Below are 26,978 nucleotides of genomic sequence, written 5' to 3' on the forward strand. Positions count from 1 at the left end.
TGAACTAACTGATGGATAGCAAATATTTAATGTCCTACATTACATGAGCCACATTAAAATCCCAATGAACCCAAAGCTTTCAGTCAAGTTAATCCAGTCTGCTGTCCACGCACGGCCTGACAACAATGACTTTATTATGTTTTCTTTTCACACCATAAAATAAAGCCTTTCAGCTTATAAAAATAAAACACACCAGTCTAAACTTCTGAAAATATCTCCAGATGCAGTAAAATAATATACATTTTGATACAATGCCCACATTTACAGTATGCCAGTATTCTCCATTTTATTGATATATCTTTTTAAGTGTCCCGTGTCTTTAACATAAACTGAACAATAACAAAAGGCAACATGCAGGTGATAGCAGCACATTTAAACCACAAACAAATTCAACATTTTACACATGTTGAGACGTTTTAGTTCTGAACCTCCCAAAACATAAAGATGAATATTTTAGAGGTAGTGCTCATTGAGAATGTAAAGGTGATAAAACACATTACATTTAACAGGTCTTATGCTGGGTTTTTGAGAGCCATAGACAGCAGGTGACTTCTTTCTTTACTGAAACTGTGAAATAAACTATATTTCTTCATAAATAATGTAATATTTATTTCAATAGAGAAGCTTAAGGTGCCAGATTTTCGGGAATTATTATGACTTTTTAGTTCTCGGTAATTCCCGCTAATGACAACTACAGGTATACTTCAGCATTAGTTAATACTTCTGTAACCTTTATCTCTGGCACAGAGAATACTTGAGTAAGAGAGCCGTGTAAACTCCTTAATCAAAAATGGCATTTGCCATAAATGTTTCAGTTGTAGCATTACAACAGGTGGAAGTAAGTATGAATTAGCACATTTGGATATAAATTGAATGCATGTAAACATGGCCTTAGAACCTGTTCCAACATCCATAAATCAAAACGGTGCCACCTCTGCACATCAACAGGAGACTTGATTTCCCCATACATAGAATTTAAAGTGCTTTTCATCTCATTTCTCATCATCACATGAGTTTCATGTTGACACCCCAAATCTCTCTTCTTTATCTAAAAAAAACAAAAAAACAAAAAAACAAAAACCCAATACTGGCTGCTGATTCTTCTGTAACCAAGCAAGAGATTGAAAAAAATGGTATTACTGATAAAAAGGTCCGTTAATAAATGTTCTTAATTACTTTCCCAACCTTTAAGCCTTACCTGTACAGATATGTGGCATGTCTAACAACAACAGCTTACGTTGCAAGACTGGCTAGAATGACATCTTACTGCCAAGTCGCAAAAGTAGAGTAACTGAGGTGACAGGCATGCTGGGATAGCTCCAAAAAAAAAAAAAGAAGAAAAACCAAACTGTTTCATCCATCTGTGGGCACCTCATACATGGTATTGAAACATCACCATAATAAAAAATACTCCTAGAAAAAGCTATGATAACAATACTGTGCAAATATTCAGATGTTATTATTTCATAAAAATATATATAGAGAAAAAAAACATAAGAAACAACTGCAACAGACAAAACACACCAGAGACAGTCTGTTGATGCTGAGTGGACTTCATTTACAAGATGTAAAATGTCTTTTTTAAAAGCCTGTCAAAGGGTGATGTGCTGAGACAGAGTGGAGCTGGTTAAAAAGGGTGTCAAGCCTAACTGGCTCCAGATTGAAGGGGGGACAGAGAGGTGTACTGGGTGTGGTGTGGGTTTGCGGTCAGCTCAGAGGTGGACTTAAAGAATCTTCTGGAGGATGGCATTTGGGACTTCCAATGTCTCGTCCTTCACCAGAACTATGTCATAAGAGTCCAGATATTTGTCAAGTCGCTCTTCCACCTGCAAAGAGAGGCCACAGAGAAAAGGTCAGGAGACAGTTCATCTAATCAATCTTCAAGCAGCCACAGCACCTGCCCTTCAGGGAAAGTGAGCCTGACTAAGCAGTCTAAAAACCATGTTTCCAATTTTTTTGGGGTCAACTCTTAAGTATTCTGTGATTTGCATTAAGACACTATTTATCCTCAAATCTGAAAAATGGCATGGACTTAGAATTGTTAGGGGGTTTTTTAAGGAGAAAAGGAATAAAGGCTAATTTCACTCTAATAATCTCTGGGTAATAATCTCTCAGTAAATAAATTAATAAAATTCAAAAGACAAATGTTTGCTGACAGTGTGCAATATTACAAAGTATAAGGGCTAGATGGCAGAAAGCCTTCAACATGGCATTTCCATAACCCCAGACAATGAGACACTGCTATTCTATTATTCCCTTACTGACCTCAAGTAGATGTAACATTGATAACACAGCCAACTCAATGTTCAGGGACATTTTTACTATGCTTAAGGATCTGTCTATGCATGTCATGGTTGTACCTTGTCATTGAGGAAGCCAATCTTTAAGATGTTCTCCGCATTGGTCACACCATCAGCCATGCTTAGGTCCCCCAGTGAGTCGCCCAGCAAGATGATGTTGGAGTACTCTTTGATTTGTTTGAAGTACTCTGAGTTCCGCAGGGCACCGTCGTGTTTGTTGTACACATGGATCAGCTCACCTTTAAATCCCTTCAAGATGCCCTGCGAAACAAGGAGACAATAAAAAAAAATTCCATTCAGTTTTATTTACATAGCGCCAAATCTCAACAACGGTCACCTCAAAGTGCTTTATATTGTAAGGTAAAGACTCTACAATAATACAGAAAAACAATATTCAGACAAGCCCAGACAAGTGGAAAGAAAAACTCCCTTTTAACAGGAAGAAACATCCAGCAGAGCTTGTTCAGCCAATGTGCTTCTATTTCTCTACAGATTAACTGTAAACACCAGAATTAAGACTCAAAAATGAAGACTTTGTCTTTCATTAAACACTCACATTTTCATCAAAGTCCATGAAGTTGGAGACGACCTTGACGTTGGGGTGATACACTCCTGCCTGGCGCATGATTTCCTCTAGGACATCTCCTAGGCCAGCAGAGAAAATGAACACAGGCACATTGTGCTGATGCAGGCGGTCAAAGAACTGCTCAAAGCCGTCTCTGAAACCAAACACAGGCACAGTTTATCCTTTACACTGTGCTCAAACAGGATTCACACGTGTAATTCAGTTTCCTCCACATCTTCCTCTACAGTTACCTGAGGGCAACATCAGACTCTCTGACCACCTCTGGCAGCTTGTCCCTCTCTAACCGCTGCTCCACAAGCAGTCGGTGAGAATTGAAATACCTGTAAATATGCAAAAACAATCTTTTACTTTTAGTAGGATAGACCTCACAACTTAAGCAACACACAGCAGTAAAGTAATCGAGTGAATTTGTACAGTGTGCTGGTGTGTGCAAGACTCACCACTCCACCATAAACGGGTATTTCTCCTCCATGGTGAGTTGAGGGTCGATCTCAATGGGATAATATTTATTCTTCAGCGCTAGCAGCTTACTCCTGCACTCTTCTGTTACCAGTTTGCAGTTATCAATGATATCTGTGCAGAGTAAACAGAACGTATGATTCACACAGGGGAACTGCAATTTATGTTTACATTTCTTACACTGTAAAGTGCTGCATAATAAAAAGAAATGTCGTTTTTGTGTTTTACTTACTGTGACACGTTGGACAACGCTTGCCGTTAACTGAGAATTTGCTTAACGTCATGTCAAAGTCTGTGATGATCTGAAACGGTGAAGAACACTTTGTTTGCCAGAACCATAAAAGACCCCGAATCAGACACAAAAAGAAACAAAGGCCCTCAAAAGGAATGCCCTGGAGGTGATAACTGCCAACTGAAATCTTTTTTAGTTTAGGTGGTGTAAGACAATTAGGGAACCCAATAGCTAAACTGGTGACAAAGTCAATTTGGGCAAATGCCATTTTTCTGGGATACCCGAGTCAAGACTTCCTGTTCTCTGTGAAAGTTATGTTTACTTGTTATTTGTCTCAACGTGGACTATTTTACCTTTATTCACAGCTAAAGCCCAGTGAAACCTGCTGGGCCAGTAAAACACAAGCTAACTGGTGATAATTGGAAAAATATTTTTCCATTTGCTGCAGCCTTACAAGCTTCTTCACCACCAGGTGGTGGTGTTTTACCAAAAGACACACAGACAGGTTTAGTATAATAGTATAATGACAAACTGATGTTTTACCTGCAGTTTGGAAGCTCCTCCTTTGATGAGACCGCAGATGATGTCCTCCACCTTCCCGTGGTCCTTCATGTGGACCGTGGTTTTCTCAAATTGAGGCATCTGGAGGGACAAAGAAGAGGAGAGACACGTTAGTGTGGGCTGACTTTTAAAAATTCCTTTAGTGTAGATTTGGGAAATGTTAATTTACCAACATAACCGTTTCAATTCTCAGATTCTTCAGCTTTAGAGATTTTTGAAAGGCTCTGGTTCTAATAAAAGCACCTCAGAGTAAACGTATCTGGTTAGACCTGCCTCCTCTTTTGGGTATAGAGAGAAGAATGAGGACGCTGCAGAGAAGTTTGTGTGTTGAGAACTTTGGGCTGATTTTAACTGAAATTAATTACATTTGAAGCATATGTGTCAAAGAGAGTGCCAAAGGAAATGGAGACATGTGCTGTCTTGAATGCACCTCCTACATGCACACGATACTCAAACTGAACTACAGTCACTGGCATTTTTATGCATCAACACCTCGAGCATATCTGAACACAGTGTTCCCTGATCCACATGCAGAGTTTGCGGGTCATGAAACAGCTGATGTGTGGAATCTGTCAGTGTTGTATAACGAACTCAAAGACACACAAACAGCTACAGTGACTCTCTGCAGAGAGGGGGTGAACTTCGACCTTTCTTGTAACTTAATCACATCGTCATGAGATCTGCCTAGTCAGACAAGACTGTCCTCAAAGCGCCTCACCACCTCATAACTTTTCTTTGTGAGTTTTCATTCCAAAGTACTGGTAATGATGAGCTTTTTATTATTTATTCGGTTTAATTTAATATTAATTCCAGCCTTTTAATTTGCTGACATTTCTAAATGTCACACACAGCAGGACAGCTCAGATCAGTTTGTGTACATTAGAGCTACAATATACCAGACAACCTTAGAATTTGGCTGAATCAAGGGGAAAAGAAATACTTTGCAAAGAAGTTGAGCATTCAGTTATAAATATAAAGATGTTTTGATCACTTTTTACAAGTTAGCAACAGTGTGGCTGGTGGTGTCTTTTCCTTGCGAGTCTGAGTTTGTGTGTGGGTCATGTCAATTTGCGGTCCCTGTGACATCTACTGTAGCAGGAAGTACCATAAAAGTGGTTATGAGTAGTCTGGCAGATGTTTATACGTCTGTTTCCGGATTTCTGTGGGGAGCTTTGTCAACACAGTAACACTGCAACTGAGCAGGAGCCAGCAATGAAACCTTAGAGTGCAGTTGAGATAAAATATAGGTCATGTCATGATGCTTGTCATTTTTCTTGGTAATCTGTATCCATAACATGAACTGGCATGGCATTAGTTCAAGTGTTGTGTTGGGAGGAGCTAGTGTCAGACCAGCATAATCAACATGCTGATTTATCATTTATACCTTATTCCGGGGAAAAGTCACCAAGTAGCCCAAATTAACTGCTCAAGGGTATTACCAAGATGGCTGCTAAGTGGCAAGATGCTCTTAGGCACGCACTAAGATATTCAGTGGGTTGAAACATATCTAACGTACTGAATAAATGACATATTGCAAGTCTCCTCACGCTCCAGACGTTGAGGTACGAGGCAGTTTTTTCTTGAGTATAAACATGTTCCTACTAGTGCATGGTCACTAATAAGTATTTGCATATAAATGTTTGATTCCTCACATTCCAAACCCAACTGTATCTTTATACAGTCCAAATCATGGAGTCATTTTAACGCTTACGGTTTAAGGAATTATACAGGACAGGAAGGTTGAACGAATAATGGAGGAGATTTAAAACAAAAACAACCACTAACAACAGAAGCAACAGGAAGATGCATCACTTCAATAATTTTAGGGTTTTTCAGAGACTTAGTTTAAACACAGCCTGGGCCTCCACTGTGAATGCAGCTTTCACTGAAAATATATATAATTTAGTTTCATAGACCAACTAATAACAGACATAGTCCTGCAATTAGTCTCTAGTGGAGGACAGTCTTAAAGGTTGTTGGAAAGATGACCTCATGTGTTTGAGGGAATGAGTGTATTTGTGTAGAGATGTTATATGACCTTGTTGTGCAACAATTCAGCTTGAATAACACCCCACCCGTTATTTCACAAGTAAAGAATAGTTACGTTAAGCCAATAATAGGTGATCATCCATTCTTGTTTTTGCTCATTTGTGTTTTTGTGATGTCTCTTGTGCAGCACAGTTATGTGTTTGGGTCTCAACCAAACAAACAACCAGAGAAGGAAGAAGAACCAACTAAATGCACACAGACAACAGTTTCACCATTTCACAAACACCCCCACCCAACATAATTTACACTTACAGTAGAATTTGACTCGTTACCACTTCATAAATTACTCTGAATCTATAACACAACATTATGAACACAAAAACATTAAGAAGCTAAAATTGACCTTGTCTCATGGATTAACTACCCTAAAAAAGGCCTCATCCAGGAATCTAAGCATGGAAACAACTTATCTAATTTTACATCTGTTGAGTGCCGACTATATTCTGGGTCACTGTTAAAAGGATAAGATTACATTTGTTTAAAAGAGATTTAATAGGCTGCCAGAGGGGTGACCTACTAAAAAGCACTCAAACTATGAAATGGCAGTTTATGGGTATGTTTCCTTGATGGCAGTGACATCTAAACCTGTTTATTATGAAACGCTGCTTCACAGCTTACATGTTATGTGTCTAAGACTACTTAACGGTCATGATCTTCTTAGCAACAGCTGATTACAACATTACAAATCAACAAGTTTAGGAAATGTTCCAATTTCAGAATTGAAGCCAACGTTTTAAACATCAAAACTGCTAAATGCTTAGATTTAATTTTTTCGTGAACATTGACAGCAAGAATTTGTTGCACTTAATGAATTTTTGCGATGAATGTGTAATAAAACTGCATGCAGCCTGGAGTACAACCATTTGAAACAAACACCCCTCCCTCCCTTCCTCCCTCCCTCCCTCCCTCCCACCCACACACACACACACACACACACACACACACACTTACCTCCAGTTTGGCGTCTCAGCTAAAACGAGAGTGAAGAAAAGATTGTGTGTCTGCAGAGGCCTTATATATCTACAGCAACAGCAAGGGAGGGAGGGGTTTTTGCTCAAAATAGATTAGAAAACATAGGCCCTCCCCCTATACAGAAGGGCTCGAACACTAGAATACAGTGTCCCTGTCAACACACACAAACACACAAACAAAACTCATATAAACAGCTGTGAAATTGAGCCGGGGGAGGAAAAAAAGGAAACCTTTAAAATCAATGAGAATGGGTTGATGACTGCTGCTGAGCACACACATTTTTAAACACACAGCATACGGCCCTCCACGTGGAAACACAAATGCAGCAAAATGCTTGACGATGCATTAAAAGTCACAGGGGTCAACGTTCGGTGTGAGCATGGAGCTGCTTGGGCATTCAGTGGTCAGTCACGCATGAAAGATCAACTAATAGACGCGACTCAATGCAAGTTAACACATATATACATATTTTACGTATCTTATGCTCATCTTTCTGGAAATTCTCATATATATATATATATATAGATCATGCAGATCTACACACATATAGAAACATGCAAACTACACTGTCTTTACATTTCTGGATGCATCTGAACACGTCCAACATTCTTTTTGAAATGTATGCACACAAACTGGTACTCTGGCTGAGCAAGTTCTTGCATTAAAGTCAACTCCTAGATAACTTTTCTCATATCAGTTGCAATCATGCAACTAATATGCAATTTATTTCATCAATAAAATGTCTGTTCAGTGGAGCCATCAGTAAAAATCCATCACTGGCCCTGGTATTCAGTTGAGAAACCTGCAGTTTGTGATGGATAACATTCAGAAACCTGGTCAGCTGTCACATGTTTGTCATATTTTTGTCAACAACTCCAAGTTAAGAAGCTAAGAAGCAAAGAAACTAATGCTAAGTGATTCGATGACAATATAAAATTACAAATGAAAGTTAAGAGTTGAGCGTTTAGAATTGAGCTTTAAAGGCAGTGTCATTTTAATTGTTTAAGGGCAACTGTTATTCTGAACTGGCGCTATATCAAAAAGAAAAATTTAATTTAATTTTCTGCCAGTTATCACATCTTGCGTGCACCAAGGATCACAAAGCATGGGAAAAAACAGCATTGGATTGGTGAAGGTATTATCACCATATAGTCTGCATACATGAAACTCAATGACATATCTAAGTTTCCTTGAAGCTCATAATCTGGAGGGACCTTAAGTCTGTTTACAGCTCTCATGAAGTGGGTGCAGCCTCTAAGAACTCTGTTATCAGCATTTCAGAGAACATAAAAGGGAATGTTGCATAACAACATTTGGACCTTTGTGCGACACTGACACGATGCCACAGGCTTGATTTTCGCTGAACAAGGCTTGGTTCCCTGCTGTCTGTGCTGCTGGTGTTGTTGCTATAAGATGGCAGAGACTGGATCGTGAAATGACCTCGTCTTCTTTTCTGATCACCTCGACTCCCTCGCATACCACAACACCCAAAAATTAGGTCAACTATCTCCGGTTACATCTCACCCCTATAACAGGTCCCTGCAGCACAAGCATGAGCCTCACAGAGACACAGCACTAACAGCTGCCTCACGGCTTTATTAGAAAAGGCCCAGTGACTGTGTAGTTGGTGTTGGTGTAGTTGTGTGGCAGGATAATACTGTTTCTGTTCTAACACACTTTGATTTAACTCTGCCTTTGCGTATTTTGGTTGCACAAACCAAGTGACAAAAAGCCAGTGGAAATGTGCAATTTCACACTTTCCAAAAATTTCCAAACCTTCAACTAACATCCATCCTTGCACCATCAAGCCCCTTCTAATCAGATTCACAGCTCCAGGGGATAAACAATGGCAGGCTCTGATATTTTTAGGCATACACTGGGATTATTGTCTTATCCATACAGATCACATGATATTAGAATGCTATCCTGAGCCATGCACTGCACAAAGGTTTCAGTACTTCAGTTTCAGGTTTGTTTAATTTCACTGATTTAATCTGTGTTTGTTTAGAAAATATTGCATATTTGCATGTGGCCATACAGACCCAGAAGCATTTTTAATATCAAAATTAACACACCCACCCAAGATGCTGCATGAAATAAATAAATACTAGGGGTGCAACGATACACAAAATTCACGGTTCGGTTCGATACTTTGGTGTCACGGTTTCGATATTTTTTCGATACAAAAAAAATGTTCATGCATTTTTAATTTGTCATTTATTAAAATTATAAATATATATTTTAACTCAAAAGTACAGTTTTTAAATTTAACCCTAACCCTTGTGCGTGTTTTTTATTTTGACAGCGAATGCGCACCTGCGGACCACTTATGTGCAGCCCTGGTTATTTAGCTCATCATATTGCAGCCACAGAAATTCTTTTGTCCATGAAACCATAAAGCTGCACTTTCTTTTTGCCTTATAGTCTGATTTGTCATAACTTCTCCGTTTTGTGGTAAGCTTTTCTTTGGCTGTCACTTCTTCACCCTGACCTGTCTTATTTGGCTCAGCAGAACTGAAATGCTTTTACACGCTCACTCACATATGCTCAGCGATTCTCTGCGCGATCAACCTCTCACGTGTTTAAGCTTGCTGCGGGAGATTTCACTTGTCATGTTTGCATAGTAAGCTAACGATTAATAAGACGATGTCAGAGGAATTGGTGCACAAATTATCATCACTCACAGATCAGTGCTGTCGCTCTCTATACACAGTTCGCTCGATTGCAAAGTGAAAGCAAAAAAACAAGCGCAAATTCAAACGCGATTGCAATATGTCACATATTGACAGTGGCTCACCGATGCCAATGACATAATTACCCAGCTACATTTCTGAAAGAATGCAAAAGCATTGACATATATTTTTCCTTCCTACGGGCAGGGCAGCGATAGATTTTGGTAGCCCGACTGAAAAAAAATCGCTAGCCCCGGGACGTCGGGCTAGACGGCAAACACGTTAACGAGCTAACTGCGCTAACACACTAGTTCACACCAATGTAATTGAGCATTGCATGGCACATCCAACATACTGTTTTACTTTAGTCCATGACTCGCTTACCTTCAGGGTCATACGTCACATGAAAACCAAAATAATTCCAAACGCCAGATCTGAATGTTGCAAGTAGAGCTTAACTTCTGTCTCGCTAGCTTGCCCTGCGCTCTTCCTTCTGACTATGCTGTCTGTGTTGAGCGCTCAGTGGATCTGCGCTCGACAGTGCAGCCTAGGCGGAGTAGTCGAACACAGATTCACTGAGCGCTCAACACAGACAGCATCGTCAGAAGGAAAATTGATAAAATAAATTACAAATGTTGTATTGTTCGATACATATGCGTACCGAACCGAAAGTACTGTATCGAACGGTTCAATATCGATACGAATATCGTTGCACCCCTAATAAATACATAAAAAAAATAATGTATGTTATTGTATTGTATCAACAGAGCACACCAAAAAGCAGTCAACTTCACGGTAATGATCAGGCTAACAAAAACATCTGATCTTTCAATTTAAATCTTGACTTCTCAAATAGGCAAATGATGGATGAGCACCTCGCTTTTAAAAAAACCACAGACTTTCAGTCCCCTGTTAGGAGTCGACTGAAATCCCACATGTTGAGTCTGAACTTAGGTTACTAATGTTCATGCACTATGATTTCATCACCTGTGAACGCAACCTAAAAATTGAGTGATCTCTAACTAGAAATAAGAAAATTTCTTAATTTTCTTATTTCTTTCTTACCATTTCCATGGTATGAAGCTCAAATTTTGCATGTCTTCATTAAATATAATAACTCTGTGAAGAAAAATGAGCTGATCCTGATTGATGATGTGATTGATTTTTCATGTCATGACCCTATTGTGTTTTATTTTATCTTCAGTTTCATTGTCTTCTTGTTGTAAACAATGTGCTCAAATGCATTTATCTCCCTTTTCTAAGCGCAAACATACACACACACACACACGTGTATATGTGCGATACATACACACACACACACACACACACATACACATACACATACATACATACATACATACATACACACACACACACACACACACACACACACACACACACACACACACACATGGGGTGCAACGATACTCGTATCGATATTGAACTGTTCGATACAGTGCTTTCGGTTCGGTACGCATATGTATCGAACAATACAAAATTTTTAATTTATTTTATCAACTTTCCCTCTGACGATGCTGTCTGTGTTGAGCGCTCAGTGGATCTGCGCTCGACAGTGCAGCCTAGGCGGAGTAGTCGAACGCAGATTCACTGAGCGCAGGGCAAGCTAACGAGACAGAGGTTAAGCTCTCCTTGCAACATGGCAAATTGAACCTCCCCCACCCTCATTCAGATCTGGCGTTTGGAACTATTTTGGTTTTCATGTGAAGCATGACCCTGAAGGTAAGCTCGTAAAACAGTATGTCGGATGTGCCACGCAATGCTCAATTACATGGGTGGGAGCTAGTGTGTTAGCGCAGTTAGCTCGTTAACGTGTTGGCCGTCCAGCCCCATGCACGGGGCGATCCGCGGTAGCTCGTTAACGGAGATTTGCCGTGTTGTGGAGATTAACGCTGACAGCACTAGTGGGAACACAACGAATATGACTGCACATTTACGCCGACATCATCCTAGTGCAAAGACAAGTGGAAGCAGACAAAAACAACAAGCATGCATGCTACAAACTTTACCCGAGTCATTTAGACAGCCGTTAGCACATGATTCTCCTTATGGGGACCTGATATGTTTAATATGCTGCTGAGAATATAGCCCAGAAGAAGCGTATAGTATAGCTTTTATTTTGGAAAGAGACATTTCTCTGTGATAAACTCTCTTTTCCAAAGATGAGTGATTCCTCAATCAGATACAGGGCTCGCAAAATCGCTAGCCCGACATCCCGGGGCTAGCGATTTTTCCAGTCGGGCTACCAAAATCTATCTCTGCCCTGCCCGTTGGGCTATCGTAGGAAGGAAAAATATATGTCAATGGTTTTGCATTCTTTCGGAAATGTAGCTGGGTAATTATGTCATTGGCATCGGTGAGCCACTGTCAATATGTGACATATTGAAATCGCGTTTGAATTTGCGCTTGTTTTTTGCTTTCACTTTGCAATCACGCGAACTGTGTATAGAGAGCAACAGCACTGATTGGTGAGTGATGATAATTTGCGCACCAATTCCTCTGACATCGTCTTATCAATCGTTAGCTTACTATGCAAACATGACAAGTGAAATCTCCCGCAGCTTAAACATGTGAGAGGTTGATCGCGCAGAGAATCGCTGAGCGTTATGTGTGTGTGTGTGTAAAAGCAGCAGGATTTATATTTTGGTTCTGCTGAGCCAAATAAGACAGGTCAGGGTGAAGAAGTGACAGCCAAAGAAAAGCTTACCACAAAACGGAAAAGTTATGACAAATCAGACTATAAGGCAAAAAGAAAGTGCAGCTTTATGGTTTCATGGACAAAAGAATTTCTGTGGCTGCAATATGACGAGCTAAATAACCAGGGCTGCACATAAGTGGTCCGCAGGTGCGCATTCGCTGTCAAAATAAAAAAACGTGCACAAGATAAGAAGTTGCAACGCGTGTTTGCGTACATAAGATTTTCAGGAGGAGGACAGACATTTGTTTAGAACTCTTAAAGATGTCGAAGAAGCTCCTTTAAGCAATTACTGTGATGTTCCTCCACCTCCAAAGAAATGTCAGAAGGAGTCCGAACCACAAAAGAAGCACGTATTCTCGGAAAAGTAGTTGCAGGAGGTGAGCTGGCTTCAAACAAATGATGAACGCACAGAGATGTGGTGCAGAATGTGCCGTGAAAATTTAATAAATGACAAATTAAAAAGGCATGAACATTTTTTTTTGTATCAAAAAAATATCGAACCGTGACACCAAAGTATCGAACCGAACCGTGAATTTTGTGTATCGTTGCACCCCTAATACATACACACATACACACACACACACACACGAGTGTTTGTGTATTAATACAAAAACAATACACATAAATTACACAATTGAATATATATAAGTGATCTAGGTAGTTCTGTTTTGGAAGTTCAGTTAACGCTAGCAATGTGTTTTGGAGTTTGTACGTTTTTCGTCTCTAGGGGCCCCCATAAATATTTATATATAAACATACATAAAGAAAACCACTTTTTTTACATTACTAATTCCTTTTGTGCATAATTTTATATTGTTGTTGATAATTAATTAATTAATTAATTAAAGCAACAAAACCACCTGAAGAGCCGGCTGGGAGCCAAAAGAGCCGGCTCTTTTTAGTGAGCCGAGCCGAAAGAGCCGGTTCTCTAAAAAGAGCCGGAAATCCCATCACTACTACACACTGCTCCCCGGGCGCCCAATGGCTCCCCACTGCTTCACTGAGTGAATGGGTTAAATGCAGAGAGGAATTTTCCCATGGGGATCAATAAAGTATACTTTCTTCTTCTTTCTTCAAACTCTAACTGTAAAATCCTTTACCATCACAGTAAAAGCATCCAAACAATCATCATCTTGAACATGAATAGATGTATCCAAGCTGATATCCCACATTAATCCAATCTTTACTACTTATATGACAAACTCGAAACGTGTTTTTGATAGCAATACCAGCCTGGGTATGATTAATGTGTGACATGGTGCCAGCTTTAAGGAAACCCTTTAGTCTCCCATTACCACACCCACACTAGGAGCTGCTATGGCTGTCAGCATGACGGCAATCTGTTCCTAATGATAACAAAGTTTGTTCACTAGAATAAGTGCTTGCCAATCTGCTTAGAGACTGAATGCCAAGAGCAGTCTTAAAACTGGACAAACCAAAACTGCCTTTGTCTTAACAATTTCTTCTTATGCAAATCTAATAACTGACAGTGTAACACGTGTTTTCATTCATTCAACATAGCACATTATACACCATTCATTTTAAGTCACTACACAACCTTGTCAAACTTGTCTCTCTCCCTCTTTTTTTTTTTTAAAGATAATAATTAAGTCTATGTTTGCATCCAGCAGTGCTATCCAAACTGTCACACTTTAATACCAACAGATAGTCTGCAAATATCACAACACATAATAGTAACACCTGTATAAACACCCTATATATTTATAAACCCTTCAACGCTCTGCTAACAACCAGCTGTAGCATGATCAGCTTTTTGTATAGGTTGTCTTGTTAAAAGTATACCCAATTCAGCCAGTCACTGGAGAGTTATATTTTCTTTACAACAGCGGAGAAGGAAAAATTTACACTGTTCTGCCCTCTAGAGGTCAAAACAGTTAAACACAGTCCAGCAAGCTCCTTCACCTAAAAGAGCAGTGTGTAAGTTTTGGTGGCATCCAGTGGTGACATTGCAAATTGCAACAGAATAAACACTACTTGCCTCAAACTCAGGCAAACTGCAGCACTTGGAAACATTTTGTGCTGTTGAAAGAACGAGCACTGTACAATTCATTCATGCACAATGTCACGTTATGCCAAACAGACCCTGGACCCTGTTCTCGGTTCCTACCCACCCTCATTATGAAGTACATTCCGTGCCAAAGACACATACACAATCATTCAGTCTATTTCAATTAATAAATAGTTAAAAGAAACACATGAACAAGAGAAGCCTATAGAGATTTATAGAGCCAATCTTGAAAAAGCAATAAGAAAAGACAGAAATAAAAAAAATGTAATCCGATCCATTAAGGATCACAAAAGCACCTCACAAAACTTGCAACATGGCGTAACCCAGCTCATGACCTTACAGTATGCGTCACGTGATAGAGCAGCTGTGGCGTGTGAGACCTCTCGGCGGTCTGTTTGAGCATTTGGAGCCTCGCTACCAAACCGGCATTTCATCTCAGAGAAAGCTATCCCAGAGAAGTAAAGCAAGTGTGTAAGTTCATCTCTGAATGTTTGTAAAGCATTTCCACATTAAGCTTAACAACCGATATATGGAGCGACTTCTCTCCCTCCCTCTCCTGTTGCTACTTCAATCATGAAACTGATCAATGATCAGCTGATCGGCTTTTCTGTCGCAACTCCCGTCTTGTTTGTTTTTGGTCAACTTTGCGCCAGAACGAGGAAACCAGCAGATAAACAACAGCAGCACATTTAAGCTTGATAAGCTGCTGTTAGAATTTCTAACAGCAGGATCACCAGGATCCTTTTCTACGTAGCTGACAGCTGGTAACTGTGCAGGGGCGGATCTAGCAAAGTTTTGCCAGGGGGAAAAGGGGGGCACAAAGACATACTTTTCTTTTCTTATTCTTATTTAAAATGTCTTACAATCAAAGTTTTCATCTGATGTAAAATGTGTAGAAGTCCATTACTGTATATAGTAACTATTAAGTCTAATATATACCTTAGTAAGCTATGGTACTTTTTCCTTTGGAAAGTACCACTGATAGTCTGCAGTTCTTGAAGACAGATGTTGAATCTATTTAATTGTTTTAGAAAAATAATTGATTTCTGTGCATTTGTTTTACAAATGCATCAAATTAAAGTCGATTACGTCGATTAAGCATCACGAGGCGGAGAGTGGGGGGTGGTTCCCTATTTCTTTTGCTCGGAGTTGGCAACCCTATTAGTTAGGTTGTTTAATATTTCCGCTAAGTACTCTTTAAAATACCAGAATAGGGAGGATGGTGTAGGTTTAAGTTTATAAGATTGATCAGTATTGCTAAGCTATAAAATATTTTGGGTGCAGTGTATTTTTTTGCATAAAAGGTATAACAGAATTCCTTCAGTGTTTTGTTTTTGAAAACTTGAGTATTAACTTAAAATGCAGCAAGATGTTTAAAAAGAACAGTTTTATTGAATATAAAATACACTATATCGGATTTATATTGGTATAGGCAGATATCCAAATTAATGATATCGGTATCAGACATAAAAATGTGCCATATCTAGTTCTGACTGAGAAATTTCTGAAAAAAATCAAAACGTACAGCTCTGCTATCACTTCCAACATTAATGAAGACAGAAAACTAAACAGCACTGATGTTTGTAGGGTCACTGAAATTGGACTAACTGGTATATAATGATGTGCTACGTGATCGCTATTGACACAACTATGTTAGCATAACATAAACACAGTGAAGCTGGAGGATGAACGCTAACTATTAGTCCTGTCAAAATTAACGTGTGAATGAAAATTAATCGTCCATCACGGTCAGCGCAATTAACATTTTTAACGCAATTAACGAATCTGGAGTGCAGAATGACTCTAAATTCCTGAAATGTTTCTCTCAACGCATTTCGGGCAGTTTGTCCAGGTAGAGATACCTTCGCACATGCGCAAATGGGCAGTTGATCTGGTAGTGACGGGCAGCTGAACCAATCAACTCAATATGGAACATGATAAACGCACATTGGCCCTCTCATTGGGAAATATGAGTATTAAAAAAAATAACAAGACTGAACAGTCGACCAACATAAAGTATTATGCACATTGTGCAAGAAGGAATTTTCTTTTCCAGCTTAAAACACCACATTGACGCGAAGAATATGTCAGTCGGAGATGCTGCTAGCACTTTGGCTAACACGTCACCCAGCTTGCAACAAACCACTCACGGAGCATTGGGGAGTCAGTAAGTCTACCTCGGAAATACTGATTGACACAATTGCCAAGTGGATTGCAACAAACTGCAGACCTATTAATATCGATGAGAACACCCGCTTTACATAGCTTTGGTTCCTCGTTTCAAAGACTTGAAGTGCCTCTTTGAGAGCGACAGAGAGAGAGTGGATAAATGTTTACAGAGTTTTTGTTAACATGAATGTCCAAGATGTTCAATAAAAATGTTAAATGCGTATATATTCCCTTTTTTCTCTTTGAGTCTGTTTGCCCATGGAAAATGAAATGCGATTAATATAGAATAAAAATGAATGATATTTAATCGTGATTAATCAAAATTAATCCACAGTAATTCTGTGATGAATCAGATTAAACATTTAATTGTTTGACAGCACTAATATATATATTATATATTAGTGTATACTTACCTATTAGTATATAGGTTTATTAAAAAGTTGTATTTCACAGGAGAGATACTTTGTTAAAAGATTGAAGAAAACTAAATTTTCTTTGAATTTATGTCAGGGTCCTGGGTCTCCTGACCCAGTGTTTTCAGTTCTTTGTGATCTTTGAATTTATGTCAAGTTAATTTGTGATTTATTCTATGGTTCCTAGGTTTCGATCCCCTGCCCCTCTTGTTTCTCTGTGCCCTCTGTTCTGTGTTTAGTCTTCTCTGCCTGTATGTTCCCCCTGTGTTGTTGCCTTCGGTGTCTCCCTCTCTGTGACGGTCTATATAGTGATGTGAGTTATTGTGCTTCGCTCCCACTCCTTGTGTTCCGTGTTTTCCTCTTCCCTTCATGTATTTCTTCATGTTCTCTCCCTCTCTCTCTCCAGGCTGTCTCTGTGTACTTCCTGTATTACGTTTAAGGTCCACATCTTGGTGTCAGCGTTTCCAGTTTCGTGTCCTCCCCGTCCTGTTCAGTGTAATTGTCCTCAGCTGTGTTCCCTGTGTGCTTCACTTCCCTCATTACCTTCTGTGTATTTATGTCAGAGTCTCCCTCTGTTCCATGTCGTGTCGTCCCTCATAGCTGTGTGCGATTCTCCCTGTGTCTCCTTTTGCATATTATAATTTGTTTTCCCAGTTTAGTTTCATATTGTTGTATCGCCTATTTCCCAGCAATGATACTGTCCTTTTGAGTTTAATTTCCGTTTGTGTGAGTTTGCGTTTGGGTCCAATCCCTGCCTGCACACAGCCGAAACATGACAATTTAAGCATACATTCTTTGTTTTTATTCTGCACTTACTTCATTATATTGCATAAATGTCAGTAACAAGCTTAAATTCAAAGCTGAAAAAAATTTAATTGCAACCAGGCTAATGATAAAGTAATTGCAATTAATTATAGAAAATTGTGCGATTATTTCGTTAATTTTTTTTAATCTATTGACAGCACTAAGACAGACAGACAGACAGACAGTGGTATGCAAAAGTTTGGGCACCCCTGATAATTTTCATGATTTTCTTTCATAAATCATTGGTTGTTTGGATTAGCAATTTCATTTAAATATATCATATAGGTAGACTTGTAGTCAAGACCGCCTAAACCGAGACCAAAACAAGACCAAATCCAGAGGGTATCGAGACCAAGACCAAGACCGAGACAAAAAAAGTCTTTGCAAAAAAAAAAGCAGCCAGATGCTGCTTCATTTACAGGTGTCAGGCATATTTATAGGGCTGGGCCATATTATACCGTTCACGGTAATACCGGTATAATGTTAGGCAACGATAGGAAAATGAAATATCGCGATAGAATATGAGCAAAACGCGCATGCGCAGTGCCTTTGTTTTCATACGCACATGGCCGATTGTTGAGTGAAACAGATGAACCAGAATTGGTTTGTAAAAATGGTGCAACTTCAGTGATGTGGAACTGGTTTGGTGTTTGTCCGTCAGATACACGACAAAGCACATTTTTTCGCAGAACATGCAAGCGGCCGTCGTTATTGTCGTATTTGTCGGACTAAGATGCTCTTAAATCTGGGAGTAATCTGGGTCCTAAACTCCGTATCTTTCAAGTCAAACGAACACTGCAGCATCACTGAGAGTTAAAAACTGTCTCAATTCTTTCATCTTTAATAAAACGATCAGCATTGCTGCTTTACCAGGTGTAACTATGAAGTTTAACTTCCAGGCATCCATGAAAACAATATTTATTACATTTAACGGAGTTAGAAGTTAGCAGGAAGCTAGCGGAAGTTAGCTCGCTAGTTTCGCTAGTTACCTAAGCATGATATTGCATGTTCTGACTGAGAGATTTCTGAAAAAATTCAAACGTACAGCTCTGCTATCACGTCCAACATAAATGAAGACAGGAAACTAAACAGCAGTGACGTTTGTAGGGTTACTGAAGTTGGGCTAGCTGGTATATAATGATGTGCTACCTGATCGCTAGCGACACAGCTATGTTAGCATAACATAAACAGTGAAGCTGGAGGACGAACACTAACACTTTTCCACTTATAAAAGTTAACGTTAAGGTTCCTGATAGTTAGAGACAAATGCAATCGCATGGCAGGATGCTGTAAACGGACCAAACTTCAGTCAGGAGAACAACTGAGATAATCCATCCACAATACAAGGTTAGTCATTAATATACTGCAACAACATGGGAATAGAGCAGCTGCCAGAGAATTCAACATTAATGAATCAATGTTACAGAAATGGAGGAAGCAAGAAGAATGAGTTTAATAAAGTTTGATTTATCTGACTGCTTTGTTTTGCTTAATGTGCCTTATAATCCAGTGCACCTTATGGTCCGAAAAATACGTACTGCACACTGCAGTTTAATGTTGCAAAGCACCTCTTTTTAACTTCAGTGGATATTATACATGGTTATGCTCAGGATATGTCAGCCCATTTCTACTGGAAATGCCTTTTGGTTAAACTTTCAACAAGGAATTTGCATTTGCACGGTTACATTTTTATAAAGCTTTAATGTACATAAAAACCAGCTTCTTGTTTAAGTGAAAATAAATGGAAGGTTGTCTTTTTGCGCTAGTAATGTTGTGGAGTTGTATTTTGTCTCGCATCAATTATATCGTCAGTTATATCGTTATCGCAAATTTTCAAATATATATCGTGATAAATATTTTTGGCCATATCGCCCTGCTCTACATATTTATGTGTTTTTGTTTTCGCACAGCCCTCCTCACCGCTGTCTACTGTCTCACTCACTGAGAGGACAGACGCACGCTCCACTTGACTGTCGCGTCCATCACCCTCTCTGTTTTTCACATGATGATATTATCCCATATCCTCGCATGTGATTGGCCACAATATGGAGGGATTGGAGCATAGCTGAGCCACGGTGTGAGAGCTGAGCAGCGAAAAGAAATTAAGAGAGGGTAGAAATGACTGAAAGATTAATAGGCTCTGTTTTGAGTTTTGTTCAAAAAAAAAAAAAAAAGAATGACTTCATATAGGAAAAAAAAAATATATCACATATGCAGGACACCTTAAACTAGTTTTTTAATTAAGCAGCAAGGCAGAACAAAGTCGGGGTTGTATCAAAACATGAGGACTAAACCCCAATTCAACCAGACCCAGAACTGATCTGGAATTAAAACAGGACTACAACAGTTCAAAATCAGGACTAGTTAGGACTTAACCAAGACAGAACCAGAATCAAAACTAGATGATAGTAGCACTAAAAATCATCATAGACCTGCACTACACTTATTTTTTTAATTCTACCAAAGTCCACTATTTAGATTCTTAAAAGTTTATATAATTATTTAGCCTTGTTGTGCAAACAAGCCTGCATAACTTAATAAATATAGAATAAAAAATAACAAATGGTATCTAAAAAGATACACTAGGTACTAGATACATGTTCTGGTGAGTTTTGGCAAACAACCATTTGACTAACATATGTGTCTCACCTGGTTCTTGTTCCATCTCTGTTCTGTCCTCATTCTCCTCTCTCTCTCCCTCTTTGTGCTGACAATCAAGCGAAACACCAACACCATCAAATATACAGTGGAAACCAGTAGGGGTGCAACGATACACAAAATTCACGGTTCAGTTCAGTTTGATACTTTGGTGACACGGTTTGATATTTTTTCGATACAAAAAGAATTTTCATGCCTTTTTAATTTATCATTTATTAAAATTATAAATTTATATTTTAACTCAAAAGTACAGTTTTTAAATTTAATGTTGCTGAAACAAAAAAAAAAAAAAAATCTATCTGATCGAAAAATCACTCATCTTTGGAAAAGAGAGTTTATTACAGAGAAATGGCTCTTTCCAAAATAAAAGCTATACTATACGCTTCTTCTGGGCTATATTCTCAGCAGCATATTAAACATATCAGGTCCCCATAAGGAGAATCATGTGCTGACGGCTGTCTAAATGACTCGGGTAAAGTTTGTAGCATGCATGCTTGTTGTTTTTGTCTGCTTCCACTTGTCTTTGCACTAGGATGCTGTCGGCGTAAATGTGCAGTCATATTCGTTGTGTTCCCACTAGTGCTGTCAGCGTTAATCTCGTTAAAATGACATTAACACCATAACGCGGCAAATCTCCATTAACGAGCCCCCGTGCTTGGGGCTGCACGGCGTCAACACCTTAACAACCTAACTGCGCTAACGCACTAGTTCCCACCCATGTAATTGAGCATTGCGTGGCACATCGGACATGCTGTTTTACTTTTGTCCATGACGCGCTTACCATCAGGGTCATGCTTCACATGAAAACCAAGATAGTTCCAAACGCCAGATCTGAATGAGGGTGGGGGAGGTTCAATTTCGGGTAGCATTGAGGTAGTTGCCATGTTGCAACGAGCTTAGCTTCTGTCTTGCTAGCTTGCGCTGTGCTCAGTGGATCTGCACTCGACAGTGCAGCCTAGGCGGAGTAGTCGAACGCAGATCCACTGAGCGCTCAACACAGACAGCATCGTCAGAAGAAAAGTTGATAAAATAAATAAAAAATGTTGTATTGTTCGATACATATGCGTACCGAACCGAAAGCACTGTATCGAACGGTTCAATATCGATACCAGTATCGTTGCACCCCTAGAAACCAGATATTTACATACTCTTCAGATAAAAACACAAACACTTTTTTAATTGTAACATCAAATCAGCCTAAATGATTATTTTTTTAGATTGATAAATATAAAAAACATATTTGTTAAATTTAAGAGTACAGAGAGAAATTGTATGTATTTCTTAATTAAAAATGGCATCGAATTTTATTCAAAATTGAGCCACACTTATGGAGCTCCACAGTTCTTTTCCTGGTGTTTTGGTTGACATCTCTTGATTTTCCCATGTCAAAGAAACAGGCTGTGTTTTGTGGGTGCCTTATATGAGTCCACAGGTGTGCCACCAATTTACTCACATGGACTCTACTAACCTATCAGAAGCTTCTTCAGCTCAGAATGGAATCATCTGGAGTTTTCTTATTAATTAACAATAAACTTAGTGTATATGTACTCCTAAATTTGATGAAAGTGATAAAAAACAGACAGCTCTCTGTCTTTATTCTGACATTTAACTAATTCAAAAGATCTTTCAATATTTTTTTTATCTAAAACAAAACAATGTTACTCTAAATTCATGTTTAACAGTAACAGTAAAAAAAATAAAATGTATGTAAATATCTGGTTTCAACTGTGAATGTACTGCTGTGTATTGAAATTCCTCTTGTTTTGCATAGAAATATACTGAACATATAAAGCATAATATATAAAATAACATCTACCTGATGTTATTATAACTCTCTTGGGTGTTTTATGATATTTTTTTTACCTTTTATTTCTTCTAACTGTTGCTCTCTTTGGACGAGCTCTCTTTAAGTTTCACCCTTGTATGCTTTTGTAAATATAAAGAAGTCAGTTAATAGATTTTAGGAACCTCTCACTTGTTAGCAATGAGGCCATTAATTAACTCCCAGATGCATTAACAACCACTCAGTTTCATGTCTCATCTAGTACAATCCTGTCAGGGATGAACACTAATATCTCTCATTTGTGGTCATTCCATCACATCAGATTACTATAATGCATTTACTAACTTTCATTTCACAAATTGACATTTCCACACAGGCGTACAGCAGTCAAGGATCGAACTGGAACAACGAAAAGAATAAACTTCTAACTTGTGAACTGAGGAGCATATCAGCAAAAGGTGACTAAAGTTTTTGGACACCATCTCTCAATTGGAAACGTTTTTTCTTCAGTACACTATCAGAGTTTTAAACAAATTAGACAGTCCGTTGTCGCAAGACAAAGCAGTACACTATCAGACCATTAGACAAAGCAAATAAAAGAGTAATTATGACATGATGATATTTGCTATGAAAATTACAACTGGCAAAACTACAAATCTTTATCTGAAGCCACAGCATTTGACTGCTGCAACGGTCACTTCTCAGGTTTCCACAAACGAATAACATGGGAGATGTTCCTGCCGAATTCAATTATTTTTTCCCCCAGTAAACTGGCTGTGCATATATGTTTAGCTAGAAACCGCACACAAACAGCTTTGACTAGCACAGCAAATACAACAAAATATATACATTTAATCTCATATTCTTTGCTGCACTGCCTTCCAAATCTGACCTTTGCAGTTATGATTAAAGATTTCTTGAGAAAAACTCTGACATATCTGCTGTGTGTGCCAAATGTTTTCTTAATGTTGGACAATTATATATTTGCATTTGGCTACAAAGACCTTCCTATCACTATCAGAATTTTAAACAAACCAGAGAGACAAGTTTTGGTCTGTCTCAGCAATGGAAAGCCCCCAGCGTCCAACATCAGTATGAAGGAGAGAAAGGCACTCGCATCACTTAGTAATGGCAACAGCATTATCATTCTTCCATCAGACAAGGGTAGGTGCACAGTTTTCCTAAACCAGAAAGACTATCATAAGAAAAATTTTTGTCACAGCTTAGTGACAAAAATACTTGATGAACCCATGAGATGAAACACAGGTAGAAGAATAGCCTGGACCTCATACCACGGGCTATACCCAGGGGACCAAGTCTGTATGGTTTACCAAAGATACATAAACAATGTTTACCTTTAAGACCAATTGTCTGTATAAGTATAATACTATATTCCTTAATTCTTTGGTAGGCAGCTCTAAACACCACATCCAGAACACTTTGGATTTTGTTGAGAAGGTGAGAGATGTTATTGTTTGCCTTTTTTAGTATTTTATTTGTTCCTGAGTAAATCGGTTTGGCTGAGATTAAAGTTATAGTTTTTACACAGCTGAATAAATGTCAAGCAGACAGCTGATTATCAGAAGTGTGTCCTGTTATGTTTTAGATAGCAAGGAGTTTATTAAACTTCACCGAAACAATCTGCAAATTTCATTAAAATTTAATAAACTATCATCTTGTCTTTATTTTTAGTTAGCACATACCTGAAACACTTAAAGTTGTACGCTAATGATAGTTATATAAGAGCAGATGCTGCTGGTGCAATAAGCTGTACGTTTTACATCCAATGGATGATGATCTGATTAGTCGACTAATCTCAAAATTAATCGGTGACTAGTCGACTATCAAAATAATCGCTTGTGGCAGCCCTAACGGTCATGACAAATTACATATTAATGGTCATTAAACTGTCCACTGACACGTCCTTCTTCAGTAACCTATCAGTTTTATACAAAGCAGACAGGCCATTGTTGCAAAACAAATGGAGGATACCTGCTATGGAAATTACTATCAGCAAAAGTGTAAGCCTTTATCTGGTTCCAAAGCATTTGACTGCTGCTGCAGCCACTTCAGAATGTGAATGCTCCAACTGAAATCGAGGGGATTCTTTCTAGTAAATTAGGTTATAAGTGTGTGAAAGTTTCGTATAGAAACTGTATACAAACAGCTTTGACTAACACAAAAAATGGCTCAGTTGGTGTTTCGTATATATTACAGTACTTCAGGATTTCTTTTAAAAAAATGAAAGAGAAATATGTTGTGTGTGGTAAAGGTTTTCCTAATGCTGGACAGCATACCCAGGAGTTTTTACTGCCTGAATATATGATCTTTTAGGAAGTCTTTGTGTCTTTGAGTCTGTGTTTATTTTATATACTGGCCATGTTCATACACAACAACAAAGTTATGTGCTGCCGTTTTCCCACCTTTTTAACAACACAGTCATGTGACTTTTCCCCGCACATTTCTTTCCTTCATGTTTGTGTCAACTGTTCTTGTTTTACCAGACCATTCTGATTCCTGCTAGAATGCTTAGAGAGCTGGACCCAGAGTCCTACCTGCGCTCCTGATGATTGCATAACCTGCAGTAGACAGTAGCACTCAGCGTTTTTCTAATGTTGAAAGAGCTGCAGAGCATCACTGACACAGAGGGTCAGCTGTCACTGCGTAAAAGTGGCTCCTGCTCTTTCTGTGGGAGAAAAGCTGCCCGGTGACCTCTAAACAGCTGCTGTTTCAAGGAACTCGCGCACGCGTAGAGCATCGTGTAGGCCCATTAATGTCAAGATAACGAAAGCAGAGCTTCCCATTTCCGGTCGAAAATTTTCTGAACGCATGGTCAAACCTCCTGTGAGTGTTTCAGTGGCCAAAATACAATGTCATACCAAGTTTTTTACAACATAAACACATTAAATAACTCGCTCGTCCGACCCACCCGTAATTTTAAGCAACTGTTAAATCTTAAACAGTTCACATAAAAATGCTTTAGCAAAAATACAAAATAATAAAGCTATTCTCGCTTTAGATAAAGACGGAAAAAGTGCGCCTTTAATTTGAAGCCCTTGCTCCTTCCCTTCCTGTTCCTTACCGATCTTGATAAAAATTAAATTGTCTACTTTTACTCACCATTTCTATGATCCTGGTTTTCTTTCCAGCTCGCTTCTTTTTGGCGACGATGTACTGGGCAAGAACCACGCCGCCGAACAAAACACACACACTGGCGCTAGCCGCGGCTCCGACCTTCACCACGGCCGTCCTGTCCATGACGGTCCGCCGCTTTCTCACCGACCTGCCCGCCGACCGATCAGTCCCGTCCTTCCTCCTGTCAACAGACGCCTGCCTTCTGACGCAACCACGCAATCAAAGATCGTCTATACAGATTGTGACCAGTCACTATGGGGGCAAAATGTGTGTGACCTTAATTTGCCGGTTGCTACAAGAGCGTTGCTAAGTGGCAGCAGATAAGCTAGCAAACTCGCTACATCGAACTCTTTCTAAACTTAAATTCAAAATAAACTCACCTTTTGGCTTCTGCTGTAGAAGTACTTTCCTAAAACTTAAACTCCGCTAAAAAATTATGAGCTCTTTATCTCTGCTTTTATCGAGCTTTCCTAGTTTTCAAAAGAAAACGCTTCCGTTCGAACAGGAAGTACCAAAATAAAATTAAAAATTAATCACCAAAATGTAAGCTAAAATCAAAGTTTTCATACCACATGTACTCTAAAAATCCAATAAGAAGTGGAGTACTTTGTCTACATTTGCATCATAGTGTGTACTTATGGCCTTCAATCATAAAAATAATATTATTATTATTTCACTTCAGCAAGTCTGACTGATTTTACCTGGTTTAGTATTTAAAGCATATATACATGATATGTAGAATATTATTAGTCTACAAAGGTTTTTGAATTTTCTACGTATTTGTCTGACAATTTGCTGACAATATACTGACTACTTAAGTGATGACGTTTGACTTAATCACAGCTGGTTGATCGCCTCCAACATCACTGTTCTTGCTATAATGGAGGTGAAAAATGTGTCAGTTTACAACCATCTATTTTCTATAAAAGATGTCCCTTTTTGGTTTACCAAGTCTCATTCAGGATTCCTCAGTCTAAGCTTTTTGGCTTGAGGTTTTTAAACCAGATGTTACAAGCAAAAGTTGGATTTACACTTCTGCATTAAAATTACACCATAATTACCACAAATCCCTGTGAAAATCTGCACCAGTATCTGTTTACAACCATCAAGTTAAATGGGCTGACTTTTAATATAAGACACACATTAGTAATGAGATGACAGATGTACATACACTCTGTGCACTAATCCTAATATTTCATAGTTTGCTAAAAATGTCATTACCTGGTTGCTTATCTTGAAAATCAAACTTGGAGTTATATAAGCTATCCTTATATTAGCTTATGCTTATGGTAATTATTGTGATGATAGCATAAGTTATCAGTAGTAATATACCTGCAATTTTTTTGCCCCTCCCCCCCTCCCTTCACCTCACCTCACACACCCACCACACCCTCCACACCCCTCACCCCTTCCCCACCACCCTGCGCGTCCATGTGAGTG

The 26,978-nt window shown here is 38.8% G+C and overlaps 1 protein-coding gene across 3 annotated transcripts; it reads right to left on the reverse strand.

The window, feature by feature from the left end:
- Positions 1-83: 83 nt before the first annotated feature.
- nt5c3a (5'-nucleotidase, cytosolic IIIA) lies at positions 84-25,963 on the reverse strand. 3 transcript variants are annotated; one of them, XM_040030608.1, is made up of 9 exons: positions 25,919-25,963; positions 25,524-25,768; positions 4,121-4,219; positions 3,578-3,647; positions 3,327-3,459; positions 3,117-3,206; positions 2,857-3,019; positions 2,361-2,561; positions 84-1,826 (listed from the first exon to the last, which is right to left on the reverse strand). In XM_040030608.1, exons 2-9 carry the CDS (start codon positions 25,659-25,661, stop codon positions 1,725-1,727), a joined length of 996 nt encoding a protein of 331 aa, XP_039886542.1. In that variant the 5' UTR covers positions 25,662-25,768; positions 25,919-25,963; the 3' UTR covers positions 84-1,724. The 3 variants fall into 3 exon arrangements, with proteins under 3 accessions (XP_039886542.1, XP_039886543.1, XP_039886544.1); XM_040030609.1 differs by lacking the exons at positions 25,524-25,768; positions 25,919-25,963 and adding an exon at positions 7,139-9,209; XM_040030610.1 differs by lacking the exons at positions 25,524-25,768; positions 25,919-25,963 and adding an exon at positions 6,598-6,966.
- Positions 25,964-26,978: the final 1,015 nt, after the last annotated feature.

Source organism: Simochromis diagramma, unplaced genomic scaffold (assembly GCF_900408965.1).
Source record: "Simochromis diagramma unplaced genomic scaffold, fSimDia1.1 OVJJ01000361.1, whole genome shotgun sequence".
Classification (NCBI taxonomy): Eukaryota; Metazoa; Chordata; class Actinopteri; order Cichliformes; family Cichlidae; genus Simochromis; species Simochromis diagramma.